At 48.1% G+C, this 23,992-nt stretch overlaps 1 protein-coding gene across 4 annotated transcripts in view; it reads left to right on the forward strand.

The window, feature by feature from the left end:
- The window catches only part of Numb (NUMB endocytic adaptor protein), a 59,062-nt gene that overhangs the window by 32,933 nt on the left and 2,137 nt on the right, over window positions 1-23,992 (forward strand). The window contains exons 2-10 of one of the 4 annotated variants that reach the window (XM_076789676.1): window positions 663-703; window positions 20,661-20,825; window positions 21,007-21,078; window positions 21,155-21,373; window positions 21,460-21,646; window positions 22,355-22,597; window positions 22,681-22,701; window positions 23,202-23,387; window positions 23,465-23,961. In XM_076789676.1, coding sequence (XP_076645791.1) covers window positions 20,688-20,825; window positions 21,007-21,078; window positions 21,155-21,373; window positions 21,460-21,646; window positions 22,355-22,597; window positions 22,681-22,701; window positions 23,202-23,387; window positions 23,465-23,961 — 1,563 coding nt within the window. In that variant the 5' untranslated portion in view covers window positions 663-703; window positions 20,661-20,687. Of the gene's footprint in view, window positions 1-662; window positions 704-6,845; window positions 8,187-20,660; window positions 20,826-21,006; window positions 21,079-21,154; window positions 21,374-21,459; window positions 21,647-22,354; window positions 22,598-22,680; window positions 22,702-23,201; window positions 23,388-23,464; window positions 23,962-23,992 lie in introns of those variants that run through there. The other 3 variants (XM_076789673.1, XM_076789677.1, XM_076789674.1) reach the window with 3 other exon arrangements.

Consider the following 23,992-nt stretch of genomic DNA (forward strand, 5'->3'; position numbering starts at 1 on the left):
GAATGATAACCAAGTTTTCGCCAACGAGCCGCCCGTTTCCCAGGAAGTAGCTGCTCCGCCGTTCGTTGCTCGTTTCTCGCGAAGGCTATCAGTTCTTCGGTTTGCGTGTGGAACAGGTATCAACGCCGTTGGAAACTTGATCTCTAAAGATACAATATCGCGAGCTGATTAAATCGCAGCAATAATGGGGCGCCGTCGTTTGTAATCGGACAAGCAAATGCAACAAACGCTGCGCAGACTTTTTTATGTCTTCTCGACCACTTCCCAAACACGAAAGCATGCGATCGGTTCGCGTTTTTCTACCAGATCTTATTTTCCAGTATTCTTTTGTACTTCCAGCGTGATCTCGTTGACGCGGGAAATTCCATCGCAGGAAATGCAACGTTAGGAGTGAAAGTTCGAATTCTAGTAATGCTCTTGAAGGAAAACAAGCCACCCACGGTTTTATCGAATTCAATATTTAGGAAGTAAACAGGTTCCACGCTATCAGATGATGTAACGCTTGCCCCGCTATCGATAAACTACGTCAGAACGATTGTGAAAGTTATTTTCTCCGTTTCGATAAGGAATCCCATGCGTTTTACAAACATACCGATCATTCGAGCTTAGTCTTTGCAATTAACGGAGAGAAATCGATTGAATTGCAAATTTTTCTGTTGCAGATCGATCTTCGGGCGCTCCTAACTACTCCAGATATACCTCGGTGAGTACCGGACCGATTATAGTAACGAGGCGAAGGACCATTAAAAAACGCGAAGCTGGTCGAGTTCCCTAAATCGTTTTTTTTTTCTCTCTGCCCCGAAGGAAATGTACTCTTCGGGGAACTAGGTTTCCAACAGCTGTTCTCGTATTCGCTTCCTGGACATCGGTATATCGATACCACGTGTTCTCTGTGCATCATGCATGCGTTTCCTGTGTGTCGGATGACGGTCCGGAACATTAGAGTGTTAGAGGAGCGGGGGTGGGGGAAAGCAACTCTTAGAAATCTACGATGCGCGCATCAACTCGAGCACAGTGTAAACACATAGTTGATGATAACATCGTTCAAGGTGCAATAGATGCCGCTATCGAAACTTTCCAGTAATTAGCGCGATTATTTATGGAAATCCATCGAATTCCCCTGCCTCGAGAAATCTCTGCGCTGCATTATTTACGATTCCGTGATCCCCAAAAATAGCAGGTCCGTTTAAATGTAACGGGTTAAAGTTCAATCGACGTTATGGCACATGTCGGCCGTTTCTACCTGTTCATGGGAACACGCCGGCATGTGGTTTTATCTGCGGCCATATGGCGTGTCGAGACGAGGAAATGCACGTGCGAAAAAATTTAGAGGAACGTGGTAATCCCCTGGTTTCCTCTTCTTGTAATTGTCATTGTGCATTTCAAATTGTTTCCATGGATTGAAATAAAATGACTCGGCGCTGTAACAAACTTCATTAGATTCGCAACCGATACAAAACCGGGAAAAATAACAGCTGGTTATTATTAGTTAGAAACCTACTTTTCAAGAATGGAGGAAAAAGAACAGGATTCCGAACATAACGCCGCAAGAACAATAGCAGGAACTAGTTACTACCAGTTTTAATTGCGTTGTTCGTATTTAGCTCTTTGGCGTCAGCTGAAAGTTATTGTTACGTGGCTCGTTACCGATGCCACCAATGCGTAAAACATTCACGATCCTTTCGGCTCGAGGATAGCTCATCTTTGACGCACAGATTTACCGTTCGATCGTGTCGGATATATTCGGCGAAGTTTGCCGTATCAGCGAGGTATCAAAGCACCGTAATTCTATCGACACAGGCGTCCCCTTTGCCAACGAAAACATCGATCACTGCGAAATAAAGCCCTGTTTATTTGGATCGGGCTCGCAGAAAAATTTGCAATCTCGACGAAAATAACGCAGCCTTGATTCCCCCCCGGTGAAAAGAGGGCGACCGCGATTATTTTGGTAGATCTCTTTTCGCACGAGAATGGACATTTTTGCGAAATGTCTATAACGCTTAGAACCGACTAAATCATGCGACACACGAGTTCTATTCGATTCGAGAGTCGCCGGAGTAAACGATCGGACGCACCTGGTGACGCGCGGTCGGCAATCATAGTCGCGGTTAATATTCATTCACGAGACTGTTATCGGACGTGAGCCGCTCGTCACGTAATATTTGCTCTCGGAACGAAATCGAATCCGCGGGTTACTCGTTAAATGGCCGCGCGTTAATCATCGGACGAGATTCGGATCGAGATTGAGGTAGGGTAGCCGGAGGTTCTGAATGGCCGCATTTTCCCAGCAGCTGCTTCGCCTTGATTTACTTTTTCGTCCGCGTACGATGGACCGGCCGAGGATGGAAAGAAGGTAGGAAGGAAGGAAGGAAGGAACGGAGGAAGGAAGGAAGAAAGAAATCGAGCAGCTGTTCGCGGTCGCTCGTGCTTCCTCGCCACTTTCCGTCTCGACGCACAGTGCCCGAAAATGTCATTTTGGCGCTCCAAAATAATGTCTTCTGAACCATTAGAGATAATTGAATGAAATTTAATTGGCAAATAAGTAACATTTATAGCTTCAAACTTGCAACAAACATCGATTTCAATTTACACGGTGTTTATTAGTTACACAGGTTTTTAACAAATTATAGAATAAGTGGAATTAATATACCTGTTCTTCTGCGTTAATATTCCTGAAGTAAATCTGTAATTTCTGGTAGATTTGTTGCGAGTTGTCGCAAATGGATTTCTTTCCATTGTTTGGTCAACTAATCATAGTTTATCAGAGTATAGTCGGTGCAAGGTTCTATTAGGTTCCGGTTGAGATGTGCATGTTTAAAGTTCAAATTTCGGTGAAAAACTTGTGCTCACTTGGAAAAACTATAATTTTCAAAATGTAATAACAATTACTCGTTTCAAAATCGTTTCAAATCCTAGAAGATGTAAGCTTTCGTATTGTCTAAGCCCAACTCAGCTATTTCTAATAGTTTTCTTTTAAATTGCACTTAAATATTGGAAAAATCACGTGAAAGGAGACAATTTCACGTTCTTAATTTTTTCCTTCAACTTTGCCGGCCTCCTGTGGGTCGTGATGGGGGGATAACAAAATTTTCTCGCATTCGGAATGTTCTTAAAACATCCCCATCAATCATTTATTTAAAAACAAAAAACAATGTTTCCATTTTCGAGCGCCGAAATCGCGTTTTCGAAACACAGGAAATCTGCTGCCGAAGCCCGTGACCCTGTTCGCCGTCGAAAAACCCTCGTCGCACGAATCAACGATAACTCGAACGCGATAATCGGCCGATTGCGCGATCGTCCCGCGCCGACTTCGATCGACCGTCGACCACGCTGGAAGTGACGACACGCTCCTATCAAAATTCACCATATTTCGCTGGCTCGACGATTCGATTATGCAAAGTGTTTGCGTGCGGTGACTCTCCCGACGTATTGACGTCGCCTTTTTCCCACTTGCTCTTTCACCTTGACATTTCGCAAATATTCCTCCACAATGCATGTTGCTTCTTTGACCCCAAAAAACCTCGTTCCCAATATTTTCTCCGAACTGTGCGGCAGTTAAACGCGACAAGAAATCGAAGCGATTAGAGTAGACTCCTTCTTAACCGGCCTATGCGGGACTGGACAGAAACAATTGACCGATAGCACAACCGTAAGCCTGGATTCATTTTAACACGTTGACCGCCATGTCACCCATATGTGGGTGATGGAATCATTTGTCCAGGTTTTAAAATGAATTTTTACGTTAATATATTCATTGTACCGATTAGGATCTGTAAAATGCAAGAAAGTTGAAGGATTATTCAAATAAATGTCATACATTTAATTTTTTTCAATTTTTATTTCATTAAATAACTTATTTTGATTTTACGGAATTTTTGAGTCAAAGTGTTAAATCGCGATGACTTTCACTGAGCAACGTCCATTTCCCTCTAAGATATTCTTACACGGTGGGAAACAGGAGATCCATATTTCCTATAGAATGCTGCAGATTCAAGCGTCTCCAAAAACTTTCAATAATTTTTCTCGTAAATAAAACAGCCGTAGATTCGAAGATCGAAGCCTCCTCTTTACAAGGACTCCTTGAAAATTAATCTCTCGTTACGCGTATATAAAATATCGTACAATAATTTATGAATATATTGTCCAATGCCGAAGTCCGTTATCGCTGTAGAGAAATGACGATCGGCGACGACTACGGCCGGGAAAGTGGGAGCCTACTGTATCGATATGAGCTACCCATATCGGTTCGAATCGTTCAATCAATGGAAAATGGAAGAAGGGAATAATAAATTTTTTCGGGAAACGATGCTCGTCTCGCTGCGCGTTGCGTCGCCGCGCCGGGAAAAATCTAAAAACGCAGGAGACCCGGTCCGGGTATCGCGGCGAACCTTTCGGAGCCGCGTCTCAGCAGATGTGTGCGACCATTTGCCACGGCAGCTGCACTCCTCACCACCGTAAACTTCGAGCACCAGCCCCGGCGCTCTGACCTGACCCTCGAACTCGAACGCGAACCCGAGTCGTCGGCTTTCTCGAATCGTTCGCGCGTCGCCGATGCGCCCGAAAGATTCCGCGATCCCATTAGAATTCGTCGAAGTCGTCCGTCGAAGCCGGAGTCAAAGCCGGCAAAGTGGGGCCCAGGATTTCTGTTCGTCTCGGAGATCGCATAATCGCGAGGCAAACCGGTTTTACGCGGCGCAAAACCGAGCGTGTCTTCGACACGGGGAGACGGACAGGCGCTGAGGAAACTTGGCATGCCCCTGGCTCTGCGATCCGAGGGTAGGGAAAAGGTACCTGGGCCCCTGACTCCGGCTATTGCATTCACGGTGCCCCGAGCAGAGTGGGGACTGACTCGGGACCCGTGCACCGTACACACATCGACGGAAAACGGGGATCGACGGACTCTCGTCTCTTTTCTCTCCTCTCTCGTCTCTCGTCTCGTCGGAGGAACAGAATTTTTCTGCTCTGCCCGATCGACTCATTATTGCCGGGACGAATTTCATAGAAATCATTGAACTTTAACGACGAGGTATAAAACCTGGCATCGGAATGAAACTATGTTAACCTTTACTCCAAGCGATGTAATTTATTCTCCTTGCTAGGAGGAATTCTATATAATTTATATCGATTTGTAGCTTTGTTATCCCATCAGGGGTTGCAAAGACGCATCACAGGACTGTAAACGCTTTATCGTATCGATTCTGCGATAAAGAATTTCGAAACGATAGGCGTACATTTTCAGGAATCTCTTGCGAAACGCACTTACGTTTTCTCTATTCAGATCCCCTAGACTATAGTCGATCTTATGAGTCACCCCTTGCAACATCGAATCAGGCTCTCGACGAAGATTTCAAATAAAATCTGCTAAATAAAGATGCTATACTATCCTTGTAAATCGAAATAAAATTCTATACGCTTTTCATTGATTCGTATAAGAAATCTTCTCCTGCTTCTTGCAATCGACCCAGACAATTTTTAATTTTGCGTAAAGATCCACGGACTGGTGGTGATGTTTTTGGAGGATCATCGAGCCGGCGCGGAAATGTCGCGCAGGTCGAAAAGACAGAGCCGGGGGCCCTCGTTAACGGGCAATTTCCTGATTAGGGGCGCGCAAAGTGGCCGGCCCGTCGGTGTACCGTTAACCAGTTCGAATTTCGGAGAAGGTAGAGGGCACGACGGGAGCCGAGTACACCCCTGGCGGGGCCGGAGGACCCGGGTAGAGCGACCTGGGCCCGTTTGTACTACGGCATTCGCGTCTCGAGTGTATCAGGGGGGGGTTCTTTGAGTGTCGGCCTGCCGGAGCACCGGAAGATCGAGCGTGCGTTCTCGTCCCGTCAGGTTTTTCCGTTGGCTCGGTGAAAGTGCTCGGGGTTTGTGCTATCCGCCATCGAGACGAGAGCGGAGCTCTCGAGAAATGGATAACGCGGCCGCTGTTCGACCATCTTTCCTCGTCGATGGACGGTGTTGAAGGGAACGCACGGTTTTAACGTCGCTCCCGACCGTTGGAACTCGCAACCCGAAGCGACAGCTTCACCAGGTGGCGCGGAAGTTCCTCCGCGGAGGGGAACGGACGTTTTGTTTAAACAATTACAGGTGTTCTCTCTGTGCGCGCGCGAATAGTTCTCTCCCGTTTCATCCGGATCTTCTCGAGAACCGCTGTTCGGTGGTTTTTTGCTGCTCTCGCGGAGAGACAAAGACACCGTTTCGAGAGAGGTCGAACGAACGGACATTGTTCGCTGAGACTCGCGGTGATCCGGTCAGGGTTCTCGCGGATGACGTCCCAGCCAGACGCGGCGACAAATCAAACGTGCATCGCGATTCCGGTGGGGTCGCCGGAAGTCGGCGAGCGTGACGGCGGCTATTCTAACGGAAAAACGTGGGAACTCCGGGGCTCCTCCGCTCGTCGTTAACCGACGCTGCTTTAAACGAGCCCGAGGATAATCGTGTTAAACGTTCGCGAACGACGCGCAGCGTTCTTTCTATCCGCAGAGCGGATATTTATTGGAGCGTCGATTGACAGGGGGGTTGGGGTCGGTCGTTGAATTCTTACTTCGCGATCGAGCACGTCTCGATCGTTGTTCGAAGCGAGATTGAAATCTTTGAAACGCGAGGAATCTGTTCGAGGAAGCTCTTCGCTGCGACTGCTGAGAGGAGAGAGGAGAGACTGCCAGCGATGCGAGGATTCCGGGGACTCTGTCGACACAGGAACACCTGAGGCTGCAGGACCGACCGAGAGGAACGCGTCGATTCCACCTAACGATCTTGCTCTCGCGTTTTCTCGGAGAGACGCTTCCCTCGAGTTCCTCGTGGCGATCGCAGGGAGGAGGCTCGACCGTTCTCGAGCGAATCCAAGGCAGGATTCGTCATCGATTAAAAATAACGAGCCGGAGACACATCGACGCGCATCATCGCTGGCCGAACGGTGGATAGCATCGCGAGCGAATCGCGTGCGAGCTGCCAGGATACGCTCCCCACTGTCGGCCGCAAGGTAGGCCACTGGTCGACTGGTACTGGTGCCGGTGCTGGTGCTGTTGCTGGTGCAAAGGGGAACGTGAAACTGAAAGAGAGTAAGCCGGGATCCCACTCTAGGTACAGTCCATGACGTCAACCTCCGGGGCAAGTCGAACGACCAGTTTCAACTGCCTGCTCGTGGCAAGAAGGGACCAGCAGGAGACGGAGGAGGCGGAGGAGAAGCTGGGGAAAGACCAAGAAGAAGAAGAAGAAGAAGAGTCGACAGTGCGATCTCTTCAGCCGCGAGTCGATACGACCGAGTCGATTCCACGTTCGTTTTTACCGGTCGATTCGAGTGCCGTGTGTCGGTAGCGCCGCTTCGCTCAAACTATTCCCTCCGGTTCGAGCGATTCGAACGGTTCGCTGGCGAATGAACGGGTAAAGCGTGTAGGCGCGCGAGAGGGTTGAAGTCGCGACGGTGAAAAAGAAAAAGAAAAAAAAAAGAGAGCAAAAGAGCGGAGAGTAAAAAGTAAAAAGCAAAAGGAAGCCAACGCCCGGCTCTTCGGTGGTGTGAATGGGTCGGTCTTGTACACCTGGTTGGCTGGCGACGGTGATAAGCAGACGCACGAAGCGTGAGTAAGCCGTGAAGCGCGAACAGGCTCGCGATGGAACTCGGTGGTTCGGTGACGGTACCTTGGTCGATCGAGAAGCCCCCACAGTTATCCGCGTTCGCAGTGCTGCTCGTTTGTCCGGGCGCTACGTTGCCTCGGCGAATCCACGGAATGTCGTAGAGGACAACGTGGAACAACGTGAAACAAAAATTCGCCCACCTATTCCATTCACCGGATAGCATCCGTGAAAGTGAAATATACATACACGCACAGACATCGTCTCTCTGTTTGTTTCGGAGTGCGCGTACGACACGGGTGCGCGTCAACGGGCCCCCGAGGCTTGTGGATCTAGAGCCGGAGGATAAAATCGTCGGAAGGCGATCGACAGGGGAAAATAGATCGCGTGTAGTGTGTGGACGCTCGATGGGATTGTCGTCGCCGTGTATGGTGCACCAAGGGAAACGGCCAGAGCAGCAGCACGGCACGTTGTGTTTGGATACTTGACGCAGTCGTCGCTACTGCGCGTCGTGAAAACATCGGTGCCGCAGAGAAATGGGAAACCACCCGTCCGCCCACCAGCCGCTCGAAAGAGCCACCAGTCATGCTGGAAATGGTCTTCGCCTCTCGGTACGTTGCCGCGATCATGCTCTACGTCGTTGATAACTCTCGCATATGCCCACGTGTGACGCGCGCCAGTCACGCCTCTCGATCGCCGATGAGTGTCACGCCGATTACCCGATTTACCTATCGTCAAATAGAGCGCACGTTCCTCCATGGTTCTTGCTGCCTTTGAACGCCTCGAAACCGCCCTACCCCTCCCCTGCCTCTCACCGCGCGCCCCGGGGCGCACCCTGTCTCTCTTTTCTTTTCTTTCTATTTTCGCCATCGATCGCTCCTCTCCGACCAAGAAATATCACTTTCCAACAATAGTCCGCGAGCCTGCCGGGCCCCGAGCAAGGATAATCTTCTTCTTTGTACTTATCATTTTCATTTTAAGACTGACCTTTGTCTGCCCGTTCAACAAAGGTGTGCTAAACCTTATCGACGGAGCCTCCCAGCCTTCAACCCTACGCCGGAGGGACTAACACTGAACCTACCGAGTCTTAAAAGTAACATATTGTCTTATAAAAATGACGACATTGAATTCATTTGGACTTTGCGCGGTTCGTATTATAATACATGCTCTCCTAAATAGATTTATTTAATCATTTCCCACGAAAGCATCTGTACGATTTCAGTACAGGTAGCCCTCCTACAACACGGTTTCCTTTCAAAAAAACTTTGTTTATTGTTTTTTATTGTACATACATTTATGTTTTTAATAAAAATTAAGTCGTTTATGTAGAATTAAAAAAAATATTTGTTTTTAATAAGTTTTCGGATCGTAACCCCCCTTTTTGTACTGGCTCTGGGTCTCATGCAACGCGGCATTTTCTAGAAACCTATCTACCGTGTTATAGGAGGGTTACCTGTAATTGTAAAATAAAAAATCTAGAACGGTCATTTTGACCGGAGGTGGTAGGTTTAGTGTTAATAAGACGATTTCGTAGAGCGGGGAACGGCAAACAAGAATTGTTTGAGCGCACCTGTCCAAGACTAGCAGGTAGAGTACTCGAAATTACGTCGCAAGGGAGGAGAGAAAACCTCTTATCGATTTCTCGTTCTAGGGGTCAGTGTCATTTTCACGAAGGGATCTCTCCATCTCGAAAGTTTGACTTGAACGCGTCCACGAATTAATTTCCATTGGTCGTGGGCGGATCGGTATTTCGGTGGTTGGATCGAAACTGGTCTCGCAGAGGTCGCGACGAAGGTCGCGTGCATCTTTCCTCCTTGTCCCGTGGCTTGGCTCTCGGTCTCAAGTTTTCGTCCATGTCCGCCCATATTTCTGCCGCCATTTGCCCGATAACGAATGGGCGAGCTGTGTGACTGGAATATGTTTATCCAGCGTGGCTCGCGGAGCGTGTACATTGTCGTGCGGCTGGCGTCTGTTGCGGCGAACGTTGTTGCACACGGCATAGAAAAATTCTGCCACCACGGTGAACTATTCGCGGACGCTCTTTCTCTGTCTTCTCTATCTGTCGCGGCACTCGCTTTACATTCGAACGCGTGCTCCTCGCGGCGGAAACGCGCGGCGCGTCTCGCACGATTCTTCGGCTCTGAACATTTCGATTCGAGCCTCTTCGTGATTCAACGCGTCCGCTGCTATAGGGTGATAAGGATTTTAACGCCTTGCCGGCGTTCGTCGAACGGTTGTCGAGGCTTCCTGATTCACGATTTCCTAATCGATGTTTCATCGATGATAGCAATTTTATCCGCGGAAATAATCCAACAGCTCATCCTCGAGCGAAAAAGTCGCGACAGTATCCAAAGTGGCTCGAACGCGCCGATCGATCTGATCTCAGTGGACGCGAGGGCGCATTCTTCGGCGCAGTTTCATGAATACCTATGAGCAGCGCACGCTCCTCGCTTGTAATCAGGCCGGCCAGATCCGAGAATTCTTGCGAACGCTTCTAATGAATTCCTAGTGCTCCATCGGCAGGTTTGCATAACCGATCTTTGTCTCGAAGGTGAAATCTGACGCACCGCGCTGCTGCCGTCAACCGTGAAATCATCGTAGGCGAGAAAGAAGCGGGTAAAACGAAACTTTCGACGATCACGGTTTCGATAATTACCGGCGTTAGCATGCGCTTCTGTGTTACGTGTCGCCGTAATGCGGTTAACGAGCCTCTCGTTTCTTTTTCGCTTGTTCTTTTTTTTTTTTTGAGCGTTCAAGGCCGCGCGATACACCTTACCGATGATACGATTGCATAACGCCAGTTGCGGTTAATTATCATTTCTAGATGAACGATCAGCGGGGAATGCTCGTGCCATCCATCAGCGTCGAACGCTTGTTGTCGCGACGAGTATTATCGAGCGTTCGAGCCGGGGCGTTTGATCATTTCTTCGTGTCCGGCTACCCCGAAGACTATTCGGTTAGCCGGGCAATCTTCCCGCTCGGCGAGCGTAATTTCATAAACTAATAGCTGTTCGCGTCGTTCCATTTTGCTTTTAGCAAAATTAAATTCCAGCTGCGCCGCACCGGCTAAAACATTAAAACCGCTCGCGTTGCACGGGCCGACGTAAATACGGTCTCTTTTTTTGCCCGAATGGTCTGCCGTGCGATTTCTTCGACAAATATGAATCACCTGTGCTCTTACGTGTCGGTCGGACACGGTTTCCGTTCTTCGCCGTAACAATTATCGAAACCGGCTCCGAGCTTCGGCAAAAACCCACCGGCGATCCAACCGAGCGTCGAAACTCTGCGCATCATCCATGATTCCAAATTCTCAAACTAGCTCGAAATTAGTAGACTATTATTAGGATATCGATATATTAGAATACAGAATATTATTGGGATTCCCAGGATCTGCTAAAAATGGATGTACGATTTTAGTTTCGCGAATTAACCCTTAGCACTCGAATGGCGACTGTGAAGCACCACTAAAAATTGCTGTATCATTATTCAAAATATGTTTTACATTATTCAATTTGTTCGTATTTAATAAACTACTAAACATTTCGGTATTGTACGAGAAAATTGCACAATTTTCGTATGTATAACATGAAAACAAATATATAGAAGGGCAATATTCTAGGTGGGAAGAAATGTTTCGGTTTGGAATTAAAATAGCTTCGAGTGCAAAGGGTTGAATCGATCTAATCTCGAGGGCGGATTTCAGCGATACTTTGCGGTTCCGACGAGGGTCGCGTCGATCGCGCGATCGCTAGAAAGCGTCCCGAGGATCGAGAGAAAGCAACCGGGACGCTGTTCGGCTGTGTCGCTCGCTTGGATGTTGGCCGAAGCCGTACGGGTGCGTTTCCATGAGAAACGCCGGCTTCCGAGCTACCCCCTCGCGACCACGTCCTTGTAGAACCAGTCGGCAGGTTTATCGCATCTCAAATAATTACACGTTATCGAACGGCTCGACTGAATCATCTCGGAGTTGAATGTATACGCGTATCCCGCACGGAACGACGCGACGCGACGCGACGCGACGCGACGCTTCGCGTACGCGAGGAAGAGTCGCTCACCGCGGGACAAATCGCGTTCGTCGGTGTTTGTCAATGGAGATGCTACGTCAGTCGGTGGATCGACTTAACTCGGTTGAAGTTACGCGAGTCCCGAAGACGCTCGTGATTACGTTCGAATCGGATTACGCGAGCGGCACGCATAAATCTGTTCGAACGAGACGCGCGAACACGCGTGCACGTTTACGGTCACGCACACTCGCAGGGAAAGCAACGGGGGATCGAACTCCAAGGATAACTGGTGCCGATGTCCGTACGCTTGATATCAAGGGAGAGGGATCCGGATTTCTACAAGGTGTCGCAGAATTATCCAGAGGAGGCCGCTTCCTCTGCGAGCGTTTCTTCCAAATGAAAGATTAGTCGCAAACAAATTTTATTGAAAATCTTCTAGGAACTCGGCTTCGGTCGATCATGCTGCGTTTAAACCAGACGAATGCTCGTTCTGCCCCCCCCCCCACTTTGAAAATCGGAATTCAAACGAGCCACTCGTTCGTTTGGCCTAAACGTTTCGTGCCGAAATGATCCGCTATCGCAAGCAAGGTAAGGGCGGACAGGAAAATCAATAGACTCGGCAAACAAAAGGAGATACCAGGTAACCTGTTCGTTCAAAGGCACTATTAAAACGCAATTACGCGAAGCGGAGGCCAGGACGGGATGAATAGCGCGACAGACTTTCAGTTTCCCCGACGCATCATGGGAGGGGAACGAATATTTGACGTTGCCTGAAATGGCAGCGGGTCTCTCGCAGCGACAAATATCTGGTTGTATGCGCGAGTACTTAATCCTTTCACCGAGACAGGTGTTGCACGTAGGCAGACGCAGGTACGCGCGTTACGATGCGCGGCGTGTGTTGTTCGCGGAACAATAACGCGAACGCCTCGCTGCGTTTGCTCTGCGACCGCGATTCAACTCTGTTTCAGCGGAACGCACTCGCCGCGGTTCAACTCGATAACATTGCCAGCGAAACTTGCGGTCGTTGTCTGCCCCTCGATGGGCAGATCTATGACGTTTTCACGGCTGTTTGCGTTCCTCTCCGTCGAATAGAGCAGGTGTAACTCTTTGTTCCACGAGCGAGCGATTCTCCCTTCCGGCAAATTAGACTCTTCTAGATTGCCCGCTACGCCAATGTTTCGGAGCGAGCGACGCCACTGGAAGAAATTTCCTCCGCCGTTTAGTACCCCTGGTAGGCGTGGCTTCGTCGCTCCCGGCCACGGCGGAGCCAGGACGGCGCTCTATGGGGCAACCCGTGTTCATGCCGCAAGAATTTGCGAAGCTTTGTCTCGAGGCTGGAAAGTAATCGTGCTAATCACGCGATTGAATGTCTCCTTTTAGCGGCGGGGAACAATGGTCGATCATGAAGACACATTATTCTCCGTCCGTAAATGTAATTAGCGTAATTAGCGGCAGAATGTGGGAAACTGTTGTCGGTGGAAAGCGTCTCTCGTCTGCGGACTTTGTCGGCCTGGTCCTCTCGGCTTTAAGCTGCTCGGCGCTGCTCGGCGCCTGAATTTCATACTGCACTTTCCGCCTCGGAATTTCTCCTGGGATCTTTCACGGAACGGGATTCGTCGATCGCATAGTTCGCGCTTGTTCCCTCGGCGGACCTCGAGTCGCGCAGCACCTGGGAACAGGTGGGGGGCAGATCGGGCACACAAAGAAGCGCTGTCTGTCGAGGTGTTCGTCCGCTGGTAGAGCGTTGCACGCCACGAGAAAACAGAATCCAGCGGCTCCGGTCGACGAACGGTCCGAGGACCGCGCGAATGTGTACCGGCTTTCACCGGTGGCTTTTTAGGTCACGACACTTCGTCAGGGACCAGGAGATCCGTGACTTCGATTGACACGTAACCCCGAAGGGAACGATGCCAGCCGCCGAGGACCGGTGTGGCAGCGAGCCACTCATCGTCCAAACTCTTTCGGGACACGTCCCTTTTTACTCGCGACTCGATTCCGCTCGCTTCCACTCGTACTCCACCCGCTTACCATCGATCGCTCGGATAGTTTCGGCTCCGGTCTGCCGGCGAACACCGCGATCGATTGATTTCTCGCAGCCGGAATCCTTGACCGTGCCAAACCCAACTGGGCCACTTCTTTTTCTTTCAATTGCCTCGATTCTTCTTGTCGCCGGCTCGGTTTTCCACTAGGTTGTTGCACACGAAATGTCCGATTTTATATTGCTAATTTGACGAAATAATCGTCAAAGCTGATCCTTGAGGGGACCGGCAGGGATTTGGCCTTGACTGTCACGCTAATCCTCGAACGGTCAGTAGGGAAAACTGATTGAAATGGTGCCTTTTTGCTAGACATTTTACGTTTTAATTAAGTAAGTAATCAATTAAAAATGCATACCACCGTGTTTGTACATGTCTTTGCTACGTCTGTTCAGAGCCTTTTTTTTCGATACGAACACTAAATCTCACGAAATTGAGAGAATCTCTCTGCGGCAGCCATCTTGCGACGTCATACTTGCTTCAGAAAGCGAGTTTTCTGCCGAATATTACAAATTACTCCACGATGAGGTAGAAATTCGCAATTTGGGCTCTGGACAGACGTAGATTGGACTATTACGATACACAAGTGACCACTTTTAAACTGCTCATTGCAATACTGAAGCGTAAATTTGTCAAGATTTTGACCCTTGCAAGGTCATATACACTACCGGCCAAAAGTAATTGCCCACATATAAAAATCGCATAATTTTCTTAAAATTGAACCAAACGAGTTGAGATTTCTTGACACGTTAAATGACAAAGTTTAGTAAGTAACGGGTAAACGAAATGTTGAAAAAATTGGTATTGGTCGGAATTGCGAAGAAAAAAGTTAAAGTAAATTTTTTCAACTTTTTTATCTGAGCCTGTAATAACACTTTATTCAATACGTTTTGTAGATCTACGTCATTTATATATTCGGTGAAAATTTCATCCAAATCGGTTAATATCGTTATGAGTTATAAACATTGAACTGTGATCACATAAGGGTGAAATTCCTTGACAATGCCGAATATCTGCGACTTTCATTCTTAAGCTCTCATCTTGAAATGTTTATCGCTCATAGCAACGTTCACCGATTTAGATGAAATTTTCACCATACACATAATTAACGTAGATCTACAAAACGTATTGATTAAAGTTTCATTACAGGCTTGGATAAAAAAGTTGAAAAAATTTACTTTAACTTTTTTCTTCGCAATTCCGACCAATACCAATTTTTTCAACATTTCGTTTACCCGTTACTTACTAAACTTTGTCATTTAACGTGTCAAGAAATCTCAACTCGTTTGGTCCAATTTTAAGAAAATTATGCGATTTTTATATGTGGGCAATTACTTTTGGCCGGTAATGTACGTATATGGATTTCGTGTATGTGTGGTTACACAGACTCGACCTGCCGGCCCCCTTAAACTTCTATATTCGGTTCTTCATCTAATTTTAATTTCAAATAAAGTTCATTTCGCTGTGAACGAGGAACGCGAGCAACCAAAAAATTCAATTTCCATGACAGAATACGATGATTAACAACAACCTGATAGCTCGGTTTACTCTAGATCGATCGGTGGATCGTTAGACCTTGAATCGTATGAACGAGGGTTTCTGCAGGTACGAATAACAGAGAAATGGTTGAAATAGGGCAAATGCGAGGCTTTGTTGAAAGTTTCGATCGAGTCCGCGACGAAGGTTCTTGGAAGCGGTGGCGAAGAGTTGCGGAATGCGCGCGACGACGTTGGAAACGCATCGGCCGCCGAGGAATCGTGACAATGATCGTTGGTAATGATCTCGCGTGAAAATCCATTAATTGGTAGATAACTAGGCGAGGTCGCGTTCGCATCTGCATTCGCAGCGTTTTAGCCGAGTGCCCGGTGCATAGAGTAATCGTTGCCGCTTCGACCTTGAGTCGTGAAAGGAAATATGGCGACGGAGGAGAATGCGTCTGTGTGGTTATTGCGAGCGTGTGCGCGTGCAGACGGTTCGTGCATGTCAAAACGTAGCCAGCCAGGTCGATCTAGCGCCGTAATTTCCTGCTGTTAGCGAGTCGTCGAGTTCGTGGGCACTCCCCGCGTTATTAAAATCGCCCTTAGAAGCCGGAGAGAGCCTTCTCGAAGAGCCGAACATCCAGTCGAACGAAGTTTAGAACGATTGCCTCTCTCTCCCCGAGCCGGCGGACCTCTCCTCTCCTCTCCTCTCCTCTCCGAGCCGTGCAATATTGCTTTTGTCTTAAACGTCGCTTCTGTATCGGAAAACCCCGGCGCGGAACTATCAAATTTTTTAATCGAATTTTCCGAAGCACTTGGAAACTTGTAATTCAATAACGGGACGGCGCAAGACCTATTCGCGGCAATTTATGCATGGAAAACCTTAACTCGGAGCTCGCGGAAATTTCCTAATCGAATTTTTAGAGCACTCGGAAGCTCTTGATTTAATAATGGCAACGAGAGAGAGAGAGAGGGAGATCCGTCGCGCAATTTATGTATGGGACCGGGAATCGATCTAAATTGCTAATGCGACGGTGATCGTAATGCATCGAAGTCTATCGCCGGATTTTTGCTTCGCGTATCGGGTTACCGCGTAATGCAATCGCGAGGCGCTCGCTTACTTCGATTCGACCTTTCCTGCCGAGAACGTCGCAACAATAGGCCTACAATCAAATCGCACGATGAACACGGATTATGCGAGGGACACCTAATTGAACGGCGACGTTAAAGGAGACGCGGTCGCGAGGATCGGTCTCCTTGAGAGCGTGATTCTCCGCGCGGCTGTATATTATATCGGTCGAACGACCGTCTTTTGCATATGTTGCGGAAAACTTTTGCTAAATCGAGGCTGTTTAAAGCGATTCGAGAAATTGCGTTCAGTTACGAAGGAACGCGAGGTTGCCGGCGACGTTTCGTAACGTTTCGAAAAATTTCCGAGTGCCTGGAGGCTGAGTCATCGTCATCGCGGCGCGACTCGCGTCCGATGCCGTGGCAAAAGAAAGTCGTAAGTCTTGCCGAAGATATCGTGAGAGAACATTCCGTTCGAGTCGATTCACCGGCCCTCCGGTTTTTTCTCGTGGCACTCGGCCATAGGCGAATAAAAAGCCTACTCGAATCGGTAGCCGAGCAAATATTTCCAGTAGAGCGCCAGGGCGATACGAGGGGCTCTATAAAAATAAGCACCGCGAGAACATAATTACGAGACATCATCGATCCGGTGGCAGATGACAGCTGTAATTGAACGGCGCGGCGCACGGCCACTTACAGACACTCCTCCTCCGGCTGGTTATCTCTGGTTCGGGGCGACGATAGGGATCGGGTCGAATCGAATCGAATTGAGTCGCCGCCACGCCGCGTCGCAACTGTGCCAGCGCGTTGCTAAGCCTATTACCGCTCTCTAAGCAAACAGCCCTGAATAATCGGATTGCATTCGAGAGCGCTTACTTTCGCACGTTTTAACCATTAGCGCCGGTGCCGGTCATCCCGCGATCGTCGACCGAGAGAAGAAAGGCTCGCTCGTGCTCGCGCGCGGGTGCTCTTTTTATTTTGACAGCGCGGAGTATCGTTTCGCGATCACCGTCGCCCCGGTGAATATACAGCTGCGCGCCTATTGTTTGCTCGCGAACGAGCTCTCATCCTCGGGGAAACCGGAACGTTGCGTGTACGTGACAATATTTGCTTGGTCTTCGAATGCGGTTCGGCGAAACGCGCGTCAGATGCGATCGAATAACGCCGAGTGGCCCGCGCAACATTTACAGGGGGATTGATGCTGTTTGCAGTCGCTGATTCCGCGCAGCCGACGCGCCGCACAATTTGGACAAAATCGGATTGAAAATCAAGGAACTTTCGATAGGAATCAGGTAGAGCGATGAAATGTTTCTTAAATGAAAGCTGCAACTTTGTAGAATATGGGAAAAATAGGGAGATTATTACCATCCAATCGTTTCAACGAAAAAATGATTTCATTAGTTTTTGTCACAAAAATCTATTTTTTGCAAAATCCTCAGGTCGTAGACAAATTTTGAGACCAGATTTGAAATCAGCGTGAAAAAAGCGTGAGAAATGATGTATAGCATGTTAAAAAAAAATTTTTTCCGCGCGTGGTATTGGAAAAACTAAAGTTTTCTTGAATTTGTGCGCGTTTAACGAATTTTCTCGAGGTTAAAAAACGTTCGTACCACAATCTCTCTATTTTTCCCATATTCTACAAAGTTGCAGCTTTCATTTAAAAAAAATTTCATCGCTCTACCTGATTCCTATCGAAAGTTCCTTGATTTTGAATCCGATTTTGTCCAAATTGCTCAATGTGCGCCGCACAGTGGTGCCAAGGCGGCAAAAAATCCATTTTATAAATTTTCGATTTTTATAAAAAGAAAGTCTTTTTTTATAGCCTAGTAGTGCGTGCATGATGTGCCAAAGTCAGATTTTTGAAAAAAATTTTTTTACGGAGATATACGCATGGTAAATAACCATTTCTTCGCTCCTGGGAATTCATCAGTTTTCAGTGCGATAGTTATGTAATTACTCCGCCTATAATTGAATACTTAGGGGTCTACAAATCATATGGGTTATTGCAAATGGTTTCAACTATTAACTGGCAAAAAAAATTTTTCCAAAAAATGTTGTTTAACGTTAAGTAATATGGACTAACCTGAAGCTCCTGTGCGTTACGGTCATTTTTTATTTATGGAGGAATAGAAAAAATCCTTTGAATAGCTTCGATCTGGAACTAATCGTTTTGGCAAGTTATAATATTGATTTGTGCAAAATTTCATGAGATACTTCGAGATGCTTTCGCCGCAATTTAAGTTTAAATATCAACTTTGAGAATTTCCAAGATTGAATATCACGGAACTCACGATTATTTGATGTTTCAGGTGAAATTTTTATGGGATACATATCAGATAATAAAAAAAATGTGACATTCATACATATAAAAAAATATTTAATAACAATGTTTTACGTTAAATAAACAGTTTTCGTTCACTGGACCACGGTCGCAAAAATGCAACAGGTATTTTTTGGTAGTGCTCCAATGAACGCTATGAAAATAATTTACGTAAGATAAAAAAAATTGTTATTAAATATTTTTTTATACATAAAAAATTAATAAATCATATGCACTTCTTATTTTTCTTTATTATTTAGAAATATTCCTAAAAAATTTCACCTGGAACATCAAATAATCGTAACTTCCGCACGATTCACTCTTGGAAATTCTGAAAGTTGATATTTAAACTTAAATTGTGGCGAAAGGGTCTCGAAGGGTCTCATAATTTTTGGCACAAAGTTAGATCAACATTACACCTTGCCAAAACGATAAGTTCCAGACCAAAATCTATTAAAGGATTTGTTGTATGCTTTCATAAATAAAAAATAGTCAGAAAACAGAGATTTTCGAATAGCCCATATTACTTAATGTTAACAACTTTATACAAAAATTTTTTTGCCAAATAAGCGTTGTACCTGTGGCGATCTCTCCACAAATTTTCAAACAAATTCGTTGGATAGGTTCGTGTTTACAGATTTTTTGCCGCTTTTTGGCCATTTGGCACCACTGTGCGCCGTGCCGCGGAAAATCGAAATCGGAAACCGGAACGGTTTCGTCCGAAAGTTGTCGAGACTAATTTTTCTACGGGGTACCTGTGTCCCGAGGAAACTTCAAAAGGGATCAATTACCGGGGTTAACTCGGATTCAAAGGGAGAAATCGCTTCGATATTTATTCTGTTCGGCGGGGCGATGAAAAAGGCGGATTAAAGAGAACGCTCCCTTCGGAATCGACCTCCCCGCGCGATACGCGTCACACAGGCACACAGGCTGTACAGGCACAGCACACAATCTCGGGAACGAGATATTTACAGCGTCCACCACGCCGGGGAACGCTTAGATGATCTCGTTGATATTCCTTATCTGCCGCGCGAGGATCGTGTAAGCCTAGGTTAACGCATTTCCGTATTTTAAGGGCGAGATAGGGCCGGTCCTCTTATCTTTACCACGGACGAGGCCTCGCTTCTGTAACCATTATCGCCGGTGGATTTTATGGAGTTATGTAAACGGATATTCCTCTTCGTTACCGGCCGATATTCCCATGGGAATTTCAGCGGAAGCCTGCCGCCGAGCGACGTTATCCTCCGTTTAGAAAATCATCGCGAATCGATTACCAGACGCTTTCGAGCATCGACGCGAGATCTCTCCCGGTAATTTTCGATAGAGTTGGTTTTCGAAGAGGTAATCGACCGATTACGGGCAAACAGCGCGCAATCATCGATAATGGAGATCATATGAAAAAAGAGGCAGGGGGCCCCCGGCTTTCTGAACGGGCTTCCTCGGGTCTCTCGATCTGTCGGCCGGTTCTTAGGGGTGTCGATTTAGGAGGGTAGACGGTCGCGCTAGGGGAGAGCCCGAGGAGGGTCCCGATATAAAAGATTCTTTGGGAACCGATGCCAAGATTCGATCACAGGCCTTTGTAAAACTACAACTCGCCTCGACTCGACTCGACTCGACTCGACTCGACTCGACTCGACTCGACTCGACCCGACTCGGTTGTTGCCAGACACCGGCTTCCTTCCGCCAGCTATTCTCTCAAGGCCGACTGTAAACGACTCATCGGGGAAACCTGAAGCGAGTGTGCTCGTCCTCTGGGAATGCTCGCAGATTTCGCAGAGGCTACTTCACGCGAGGGGGTCGTTCAGCAGGCAAACGCCGAGCAGAACGGAGAGATGATACCCGCGCGGCGTACACTCTCCTCGACGACGCACCGTTTCACGAAATTGCTTCCCAGGGACTGTTCCTTGCGACAATTGAAACCCTCCAGGCTGAATTCTCCGAAGAATTTCGAGCCCCGGAAAATCAAACTCGGATTTCCGCCTAGATTCTCTCGCGAACAAAAGTCGTTCTCTAGTTTTCAAAGCTCCGACATTCGAATTCGAGAAGCCGCGTAGAGATTAAGAATACGATGAACGGTTTTTGGATCCTCGCAGTGAGTATCGCGTAACGCGATCGACCGGTTGTAGTCGCGCCTAAGTGGACAAGCGAGTAACGGTGTCTTTTATCTCTGTTTGCGCAGAAGCGAGAGAGGTCTCCTGGGAAAAGAATGGATCGACTTCGGCGGAGCTTTCGAGACAGCTTTCGACGGCGGAAAGATTCCCACGTGCCGGAATCGAGTAAACCCCACCAATGGCAAGCAGACGAGACGGCTGTCCGTTCGGCTACTTGCGCCTTCCACGTTAAGGTATCCTCCCGAACGATAACACGATCGTTCGAAAACGAAATAAACTCGTCAGGTTTCGGAGAAACACGGTGGAACCTCGTGTAACACGATCGAAGGATATCTCTCGTGTTATAGGAAGTTCTGCCGTATCGAGTATCCTTTCTCCGGAAGTCGTCAATCGAAATGAATCTTATCGTTGCAGTACCTGGGATGTGTAGAGGTGTTCGAGTCGAGGGGCATGCAGGTGTGCGAGGAAGCTTTAAAAGTACTTAGGGTAAGTGAAGAGAAGATTTCCGGCGCGACATGTCGCGGAATGAACTTAATCCGGTTTGTCCGCGATGAACCGACAGAATTCGAGACGAAGGCCGGTCCGCGCGGTGCTGCACGTGTCGGGGGACGGTCTCCGAGTCGTCGAGGACGAGACGAAAGGATTGATCGTCGATCAGACGATAGAGAAGGTCTCGTTCTGCGCCCCGGATCGAAACCACGAGAAAGGGTTCAGCTACATATGCCGGGACGGCACGACCAGGCGGTGGATGTGCCACGGTTTCCTGGCACTGAAAGAGTCGGTGAGTTACAAAAGCAAAGCTTCTTATCGTCGACGGCCCCGAATCGGCCATTGAACGTTTCCACCTTTCTCTCTTTCTTTTTCCAGGGCGAACGTCTGAGTCATGCCGTGGGCTGCGCCTTCGCCGCTTGTTTGGAACGAAAGCAGAGAAGGGACAAGGAGTGCGGTGTCACGATGACGTTCGACTCGAAGACCTCAACCTTCACGAGGAGCGGAAGCTTCAGGCAATCCAGCCTCACCGAGCGGCTGCAGGACTCGCGCGAGAGGGCTATCGGTCAGTGCTTCTCGAAATCGTTTCTTCTCCTGCGATCATAAAGTTAGCGGATGCCAGAAGTGGTCTAGGTACCCAGCTCTTTGTTCTCGGAGACTTTTCTAGACTCCTCGGAGGGAAGAGCGTCGAGCGCAAAGGGCTAGGCACCGACGACGATCGATCTGCACCGGTGGAAGTTTAACACGTTGACCGCCATGTCACCCATATGTGGGTGACGGAATTATTTCTACAGGTTTTTAAATGAATTTTTACGTTAATATATTCATCGTACCAAATTTGATTAGGATCTGTAAAATGCAAGAAAGTTGGGGGACTACTCAATGTCATACATTTAATTTTGTTCAATTTTTATCTCATCAACACTAGAACGACCGGAGCAGTCAAAATGACTGCTTCCTAATTTTTTCTTTTACAATTACTGAAATTGTAAAGATGTTTCCATCGGAAATGTTTTAATGAACCTCTTCACTGAAGCACATATTACAATAAAAGTTGTACGAAGTCTGAATGGGCGTAGTCTTGTCACTGTTACAAGGCAATATACGTCAGTCGCATTTATTGCTCGGTCGTTCTAGTGTTAAATAACTTACTCTGATTTTATGGCTTTTTGAGGTTTCTAGTATGGCAGTCAAAGTGTTAATGGCTTCCGCTGTGGGCGGGTTTGCGAGCTCCAAGATTCGCGGCGGATGCTGAATCTTTCGGATGTTGCAGATGCACCGCCGGTGAAGCAAGTCTACAACCCGTTCGCCATCGAGAGACCGCACGCCACCCCGTCGATGCTCGAACGACAAGGTTCCTTCCGCGGTTTCACGCAACTGAATCAAGCTTCTCCGTTCAAAAGGCAGCTCAGTTTGCGGGTGAACGATCTTCCTAGCAACCTTGAACGCGCGCGTAGTCACAGTCTCGAGCCGACGGTACTGTCGCGACTGCCGCCGACCATGTTGAAGCCACCAGGTGAGCATCTCCTCGCTCGGACACCTTTTCTCGAGTACTTCAGCTAGATACCGAATAATCAGCTTCTTCGTTTTTACAAACAGAATTCGAAGGATATGACGAAGGTCATTATTCCCTATTCTGTTAACTGTTCGTGTTGCCTGTCCCGTTGATCCATGTTCTAGAATCGTCCCCGTTTCGTGCCTAGAAATATACCTTGCAATGAGAAAAGAGAAAAAAGCGCTCGACCAACGATCGAGCGGTCGGGCGATCGATAATTTCTCATTACATCGTATCCGGTCGAATGAAAGCGGTAGAACGAACACGGAGTAAAGATTCTTTTCGACACAACGTAGAATTAGACCTTGTAGCTTTCCAACTCCTCTCTACTACGTTACTCTCTTTCTCTCTCTTTTCCCTCAGAGTTTGTTGTCTACTATAAGTCTCTACCTGTACGTTTCCCGTTAGACATGTTCCGCGCGTGTTCTTGCGTGGCCGTGTGCAGCATGTATCCGTAGTTTGAAGCACAAGTCCCAGAGCACCACGTTTAGATAGCGACCGAGTTAATGTTTGCGTTGTCATGCCGCGGCGCGTGCGAACGATTAATTTTGCAAACGTTTTACAGTCAGCCCGATACCGGAGCTATCGTCCGGAGGTCAGGACAGCGTCTCGATGATGTGCCAGCAGATTTCCCGGGGTCTCTCTCTTCTGACGAGCATCGACGACTTCGCGCCGCTGCCTGCCCAGAGCAGCGCGAGCTCAGTCGCTAAACAGCTCTTCATCAGCACCTCCACCAGCAACACTCCGGCAGGTACGCGTTCGGTTGCTGTTAGCGTCTTCTTCTTTTGTTCGGCAACAAATGTATTCATAACGGATGTTCCACCTCAGTGACGAGCAGCAGCTCCATGGACGAGATGAAGCTGCAGAACGAGCCCAGCTTGAACAACAACAATAACAACAACAACAACAACGACAAGAACGACGATCTCAGCAACCTGAACCACGTCGGGACCACCTGGCAAGAATCCCCGTCGCCGGTTCCGACCTCGAACCACAGGTTAACGCCGATCCTGACGAAAACTTCCAACATCAGCCCCATCCTTCCGAGAACGAACGCGGCGACGCCGAGCGTGATCAGCACTCCGGCAGCCGGTACCGTCGGCGTCTTCGGCACGCCTCCGTCGGCCAGTCCAGCTTTCAGCACAGCGTCTACTTCCTCTCTGGGTAACGCGTCGACACCGGCCATCAACAGGTCACCGATCCCGAAGACCACGTCACCGACCACCAGCGCCGCTTCCGCTTCTCCGGCTCCGTCCGGCAGTTTGGCCAACGACGTCAGCCAGATCAGCCAGATCTCCGCGGCAAATCCGATCTCCACCACCGCGGTAAGGGAACGTCGCGATCGATTCAACCACA

Source organism: Halictus rubicundus, chromosome 6 (assembly GCF_050948215.1).
Source record: "Halictus rubicundus isolate RS-2024b chromosome 6, iyHalRubi1_principal, whole genome shotgun sequence".
Classification (NCBI taxonomy): Eukaryota; Metazoa; Arthropoda; class Insecta; order Hymenoptera; family Halictidae; genus Halictus; species Halictus rubicundus.